Source organism: Stenella coeruleoalba (assembly GCF_951394435.1).
Source record: "Stenella coeruleoalba genome assembly, chromosome: 3".
In the NCBI taxonomy this organism is placed as follows: domain Eukaryota; kingdom Metazoa; phylum Chordata; class Mammalia; order Artiodactyla; family Delphinidae; genus Stenella; species Stenella coeruleoalba.
This window is the reverse complement of record NC_137148.1, coordinates 14,914,078-14,922,111: the sequence shown is the minus strand read 5'-3', so window position 1 is coordinate 14,922,111 and position 8,034 is coordinate 14,914,078. Positions and strand designations below refer to the sequence as shown.

Genomic DNA, 8,034 nt, shown 5'->3' with positions numbered 1-8,034 from the left:
GAGATTAATTCTAAATTTGCGGAAGTTAAGCCCTGCTCATGTTTTGTTTTTCACAGGTATGTTCAGTAGAACTCACAAAAAAAGATCTCTTTTATGATTTCCAGAGTTTACAACAAATATATTGCTGTTTGTTCTAGTTATTTTTCTTCTAATATCTCATGACTCTTCTCCTAGAAATATTTGAACATTTAAAAATCAATACAAATATATATTATCTAATATTTATAGGTATACTGTAATTTATAAATACATAGAAACTATCTTAAAAAACCTAGTGAACTAAATTATTCCGAGTTAAAACACGATGTGCATGTGTATCTAGTTCTGACTGTAATTGTTTTCATTATTATTCATCTACATGGGAAAAATAAACCAAAGATGTTTTACTGAAAGTAAAGTGTAGAATTAATGTCCATATAATCTTTAAATGACTTTTATGTTCTACTGTAAATAGGATAATTAGGAAGTAAGAAATGCTTAGGTTCTAAACACCATATTTTAGGTCTAATAGCGATGTAAAAATATTAACTGTGATAGTTTATATTCATACTGACCAAATAGCTTTTTTTATATCTTTTCATATTAAGAATTAGAGACACCTTGCTATAAGTTCTCAAAGTTAGTGGTCTTTTTTTAAAATTTTCATTATAATGCATTTGTCCTGCGTGAAATGTTTCCATTGTTACAAGCTATACTTCTGAGTTCTGAGTCCACAAGTATACATTAATAAAGATATTTCTTAACTACTGTTAATTTCCAAATCAATACATTTCAGGCCAAGATCTATTTGGAAAATACCTATGTCACTAGAATCAGTTAATCAAAAATAGCTTTCATGAGACTCACATCCTACTTCATAACTGTGATTTCCTTTGTAATAACAAGAAGAGTATTGATGTTGCAATGATGACTACAGAGGTGAAGAGGAGAAAAAAGATAAAGAAGAACAGAGGGGAAAGATAGAGTCACAGGATAAAAAGGAAAGTAGGAAGGGTTGATAGAAAGATAAAACCCCATAGTAAAGGAGACACTCAGAATTGAGTAGGCATCAACTCATACTTTCTTTGACTTTTCTTCTCTAAATGAGCTAAACTTCTACTCACTGTTTATTAAAGTGGTCAACTCTGCTGCTGGTGCCTCACATTTACCCCTAAGGTCAATGGCAGTCTCGTGTCTTTTTATTGCATTCTGTACTACCCAACATTATTTTCAGTCTCCTCTTGCAAAGCAGTAAGGTCCCCAAACCAGGATTCAACATCTGAACTCCTCCAGATCTTTGAGAATTCCCAAGTCAGGAAATTCTGTCTGACTCCTGATAGCCAGGTCTATGCTTTGGTAAACATGATTCTTCCATTTTTTTCATGAGTACTAGTATTGACATTATATGATGAAATGAATTAAATTCTGAATTCTAAAATCTAATTGAAATAATTACATGTTGGAAAATCTTGATAAATGCAGTATCTCCATAAGATGAATAGTGCAATATTGCAATATCACTCCCATATCATCAGGGGTAGATAATCTTCATATAAGAATAGAGATTCTTTACCATATAAGAATTCTGACTACCACAATATTTTATCATAATTCTAAATATTTTCTGTGTTCTGATATGTCTCAGACAGTGTTAACATTTTTTCTATTGTGGGTTTTGATTTTTTTTTTTCTCCCAGAAATTGGTTTTATTTGATGGACCCAAGTCTTAAGTTTCTCAATAAAGAAAAAAAATCTCCATTATATATATATATATATATATATATATATAAGCTGAATGTATCAAGTCTGTTCAAAGTTGAAGTGTTGATAACAAGATATTATCGATATAGGGGATCAGAGAAACAAAATTGTATAGTACCAAACAGAAAAAATTAGACATTCAAAGAAAGAAATTCGTTGACTGCAGTTAAGGAGAAGAATTTAGTGATTATGGTATGAGAAGAGAGATACAAAAGAGAATCAATTTAACAAGTTAGAGTTAAATGAATTTTCTGACCTTAGGAAAAAATCCATTCCCAACAGAGATAATTCTTAGATTAAAAGCTGCTAAAAACATTGACTTGTTTTGTGCCATAAGAATCAGATGTCTGTTGGTCCTCTAGCCTCTTGCTATTCAGGGTGTGGTCTGCTGACCAGGAGCAGCCGCATCACCTGGGAGCTTAATTGGAATAAGGAATCCTGGGCTCCACCCCATACATACTGAGTCAGAACTGATATTTTAACAAGTCCTCCAAGTGATTTACATGGGCACTAAGACTTGAGAAGCACTGCTTGATCCTACAGTCTCAATGATAAGCAAATGTACATACATTGATAGGTTCTGAATTTATTCTGATAAGTAGTAATTAAGACTTTTCAAAACTGAGATCTGCCATATTGTTGATTTCTGGTAGCTACTGAATAGAAATTATTTTTATAACATAATTTAGAAATATTGTTTAGAGTACATCATTTAATGGACTTGATATTATATAATAAGTAAACCATGTGAGCTAACAAAAGTTATTTATATGCTGGTATGTATATCTAAAACCTAGAGCACAGAAAGACAAAGAATAAGAAAAATAAAACATCTGTTTCAAAAATAAATTCTGGATCTTGATAAGAAACTACTGCTGTCAATAGCAAAGATACTGACAGTTTCAGGTAGAAAGATCCTTCAGACACCCATGAACATATGACAATATAATTATTGTACACACAAATGTCAAAAGATTGGCCTTTTAGTTCCTACAGCAGAGATTAATTACCAAGAACTATTTATGATGTATTAGACAGTAGCTGCATCAATTCTAAACCCAGTCCTTCTAGACTCTTTCCTAGATGATTCCATATGTTCTAGATTTCACTGGTCCTGTTACCATTTTTTTCTTATTCCTATACAAATAGTCTCTTAAAAGCTATTAATCCACTCAGGGCTCAAAATGTTAAGAGAAACCCAATAGAAATAAAAATCAATACAGTAAAATGGTGCCTTAGCCATGGAAAACAGTGTAGCAGTTCCTCAAAAAATTGAAAACAGAATTATCATGTGACCCCCAAATTCCACTTCTTGATTTATACTCCAAAGAATTGAAAACAGGGTCTTGAAGCAATATTTATACAGCCATGTTCATAACATTATTACTCCAATAGCCAAAATGTAGGAGCAACCTAAGTCCTTCAACAAATGAATGCATAAACAAAATGTAGCATATATGTACAATAGGATATTATTCAGGCTTAAAAGGAAGAAAATTCTGACATGTTACAATACAGATGAACCTGAAGGACATTGTGGTAAGTGAAACAAGCCAGTCACAGAAAGGCAAATACTGTATGATTCCACTTATATGAGGTACTCAGAGTAGTCAAATTCATAGTAAAAGGATAAGGGTGGTTTCAAGGGGCTGGGCAGGGGAGGGGGTAGTGGAGATTTATGGTTTAATGGGTACAGAGCTTCAGGTTTGCAAGATAAAGAAAGTTCTGGAGATTGGTTGCACAAAAATGTGAATGTACCTACACTTAAAAATGGTTGAGATGGTAAATTTTATGTTATGTATATTTTACCACAGTTAAGAATTTTGTTTTTAATTTTTTAAAGGGGAAAAATACAAGACAGAAAAACATACATATTCAAACATAATAAACAAACATAAGATGTTTATTTTAGCATTATTCGCAATGGTAAAACACTGGAAATTTTTTTTAAGCTGATTAGGAAGAGAATGGCTGAATGATTTATGACATATTCACACCATAGAATAATATAAAGACATTGACTTAAGGTAAATCATTTGATTTAAAATGATAACTGATTGAGGAAAGTAAGATAAAGAAAATTGTACATATCACATTTTTTAAAGCAAGCTATCAACAAATGTAATAATATAATAATAATTATTCTAGAAACTGACATTATTGTATATTCATTATATAGCAGGTACTTTTCTAAACACATAACATGAAATAATGCACTTAATATTCACAACATTACTGTTAACCTCACTTTAAAGGAAGAAAACTGAATCACTGAGAGGTTAGAAATCTTCTTCAAGGTCTCAGAGCAAGTGCCAGTACCAATGTGCAAATCCAAAAAGTTGACCTCTGGAAGCCTATTCTTCAATGTGTGTATGTATGGGTGTGTCTTTGCATGCATGATTCCAGATTAAATATATACAATAATACATAATAGCTTGATGATATGAGGTAGAACATGCTTCATAGTCAAATCAGTATGGAAGAAACAGCATTAAAAAAGTTAAACACATCATTTGTACCTCAAATCATCCTGTATCACTTAATATGCTAACGATTATTGTGATCCCCCAAAAGGAACTATAAAGTATGCATCATTTTCCCACCTTCTTTGGCTAAAAGGCACTTTTTAAATGCCGCACCTATTAAACATTGGCCAAAAAGTGATTCCACAAAGCAGAATCTAGGAGCTAATTACCTACAATATAGCTTTTCTTAACCTTCAAAACTGCCAGAAAACCATTCTGGAAAGAGGCAATGGGATGGAGAAATAAAGAGTAGAGAGGTTTTGCTTTTTTTTTTTTTTTTTTTTGGTTCACCATATCATGTTTTTGCATTTGATATTTTGCCTTGCACAATATATTGGTAGCAGAAAATTAAATAGAAACTCAGCTAAATGTTTCACTTATCTTTTTGAAAATATTTTCACTCACATAATAAAGTCAGTTTATTGACCAATAGTGTCATAGTACCTAGTTTTCATGGATGAGCTTCATATTATTTACAAACTAATGTCTAAAGCTATTTCTGTTAATGTCTATTTTTATCTATTTTACTGTGTTAAAAGTTTTGTTATCAATCCTTAATAGCCTACTTCAAAGTAACAAAAAACTCCACCCCCAAATTAATTAAGATCCCTATAACTGCTCTGATCTAATTATTACCACATAGGAAGTAATCAGTATTTAAAAGTTACAGGAGATTGATTCAATGAGTATCCATGTTTAAGGCATTTCCTTAAGGGCCATGGGAATCCTAAAATAAATACCTTATACTTCCTTCAAGGTAGTCATAATCTACTAAAGGAAGCAGAAAATCTACACAGTGACTGAAATATGTTTAAGGAAATAGGAATAAAAAGAAAGAAAAAATATTTTATAACATGGTCAAAGAGATCATTTCTACTAACGAGCTGCCTTTGTTGGAGGTTTGACAAACACGCTGGCAGGAATACAAATGTGTTATGAGATCTTTTTTTAAAAAATAAAAGTATAATAGATTTACAATGCTGTGTTAGATTCAGGTGTACAGCAAAGTGAATCAGTTATACATACTTATATATATTTTTTTCAGATTGTGTTCCCTTACAGGTTATTACAAAACATTGAGTAAACTTCCCTATGCTATACAGTAGGTTCTTGTTGGTTATCTATTTTATCTATAGTAGTGTGTATATGTTAATTCGCCAGAGTGCTTTCTTTGACCGTATTTGCTCTGCTGAAGGCCCTAGCCCCAAATAGAGTCCCATTGGCGGTTTGGGCTTCAAGAGATGAATTTGTCGCGGGGCATGCCCCTCTAACCATTCACAGTGGCTGTCCAGTTTCGCATTCTCAGCAGCAGTGAACGAGGGTTCTTTTCTCAGATCGTCAGTCCTAGCTGATGCTCTACGTCAGGCCAAGCTAATCAAACGCACAGGCCTCGGGAAGAATGAATCAAAGCGGGTTGGTTCAACAGATTTCCTACACCATTATGTAGGAAAACCAGAAAAACTCGACCAAAACTCAGGGCGGAAATAACCCTCCTGGGATTGACAAGTGATTGATCCTAGCAAGGTTGCAGGGTACAATGGGAATGAAGGTACATAAGTCTGCTGCTTTCTGATAGGCCATCAGCAAACAGATGAAGATGCTTTGATGCTTTCTTCCCGATCGCTAAGCCTTTTAAAACTTTGCCTGACCTCGGCCATTAGCTAGGACCTCCGGCCCCAGGTAGGAAACGAGTGGTGAGAAGACAGATGCTTGCCTCTTCCCAGGATCTTGCTGGGAGAGCTTCGAGTTCCTTCCTCACCATTTGCAAGAGTGCTGACAAGCTGCAGCTCTTTGCAAGAGGTTCCTGATCAAGCTACAGTCCTCTGCCTTCCTAGTTTGATCAGGAGTGGGTGAGGGGGGGACTTTGTCCGAGGCTTTTGTCTTATCTCTCGGTAGGGTCCTGTGATTTTTCTCCCTTGGCCTGTGCATGGGTCATGGATCCCATCCAAGGGTGTCTGAAGGCTGAGCCCTCCCTGGATACCTAGGATCCATCTCACTAGCTCCAGCCATCTATGCTTCTTCTTACCCATGGCTAGATGTGGTTAGCTGAAAGGTGATTCAGGGTTTTGGCATCTCTCTGTGTGAGAGATCGTCACGTCTAGTTCTCTGGGAATGCCTTGGGTCACGGGATGAAGCTAAGGCTGGTCTCATGATATGAGTTAGGAAGAATTCCCTAAGCTCCCACCTCCTGGAAGAGATCGTAGAGGAGCGGTATGATTTCTGCTTTAAGTGTTTGCTAGAATCCATAAGCGAACTCCTCTGGGCCTGGTACTCTGGGATAGGGATGGTTGTTGAGTACAGATTCAATGTCTATGACAGGTAGAGGCCTTTGCAGAGGTCTGTTTCTTCGTGGGTGTGTTGTGGCAGGGGGTGCCTCTCAAGGTATTGGTTCCTTTCTTCTGGCGTATCAGATGGATGGGCGCGGAACCGTTCACAACATCCCTTTCTTACAATTCCATTGCCCACGGGTTCCAGAGTGATGTTCCATGTTTCACGTTTCGTTTCTGATACGTGTACACTGGGTCTTCTCTCTTTTCTGATGATTCCTCCAGCTGTCTAGAGGCTTCTGGGTGTTCTTGGTCTTTTCAGAGAAGCAGCTGGAGGTGTGGTGGATCTTCTCTCTCCAATTTTCTTCTGTTTATCCATCCTGGGGAAATCCCCAGTGGCCTGAGATACAGGAGCTGCATGGGTGGGGCAAAGTCTCAGAGTCAGGAGGCTGCTCTGCCAGCGGGACTGGTTCCTCAGCGACAGGCCTTCGCTGGCTCTGGCCTAGAAGAACAGGATCTTCTTGTGCTTGCTGCCGGGGATTTGCCCCTTGGAGCGTAACCTCCGAACAGCCTCCCTCATATGCTTGGGTTGGAGTGGGGGCGTTTCCCCCCACTTCTCACACACGTCCAGGGCCTCCTCAACCACCTGCCCGACGAAGACCTTGGCCACTCCGGACATGGCAATGACCGTGTTCTGGGACACCGTCGAGCCGGCCACGGTCTGGATCAGACGCTTCATGGTGGCCTTGGGGAAGGCTGATCGGCGATACACTTCGTAACGGTCCAGCTGCTCCTGGCTCATAGAAGACACGAGGGTTCTCATCTTCTGAGCCTCCAATTCGTCCACTGCCCGTTTCCCGGGTCTCTTCCCCTTGGTGGCCACTTTCCGTCTCTTGGCTGCAGGAGGACGTGACGAGGAGTCTGCCTCTTCACCTGCCCTTGGACGCGGGCCGTCCTGACGCCTGAGCTCGCCTTCCTCGTCACAGGCTTTCCTCAGTTCCTCAAATCGGTCCCGCGGGATTCGGTCCAGGCAGCTGGGGCTGGGGTCCAAGGGCACCACTCCTCCCTCACCCGACACACCTGTGACCCGACCTTTGCCTGGGAGCGACGCGCTGGCCTCGGCCATCCCAGCGCCGCAAGATGCAGGGGCTCGGGCTAGGCTCGTCTGATCGGCGACCTACAATGACAAAGACGAGACGAGGGAAGGTCAGCCTTGCTGCTGTATTTATACGTTCACACACACACACACACACACACACACACACACACACACACTCACACACAGAAACACAGGTTTCCACTGCCTCCCACAATGCAAAGACAGTTGCCCTTGGAGATGCCTTTTCTATGAGTGGATAACGAATGCCCGCAAACTCGGCACCTTAAGCCCCACTGACTGGTTGAAAGCCCGTAGGTCAGAAAGCTCTCGCCCTGGGTCCTTTATTCTGCAGAGTCCGCCGCGGAGAACCTTCCTCCGGCTGCAATCCCCTCAGCGGCAGGAT

General features: G+C 38.8%; 1 protein-coding gene across 1 annotated transcript; it reads right to left on the bottom strand.

Annotated features, from left to right (window-relative positions):
* Positions 1–7,034: 7,034 nt before the first annotated feature.
* On the bottom strand, positions 7,035–7,730 carry LOC307184198 (transcription initiation factor TFIID subunit 11-like; the record flags this gene model as incomplete). The annotated part of the gene is made up of 1 exon (XM_079917521.1): positions 7,035–7,730. Exon 1 carries the CDS (start codon positions 7,656–7,658, stop codon positions 7,035–7,037), a length of 624 nt encoding a protein of 207 aa, XP_079773647.1. The 5' UTR covers positions 7,659–7,730.
* Between the last annotated feature and the right edge of the window lie 304 nt (positions 7,731–8,034).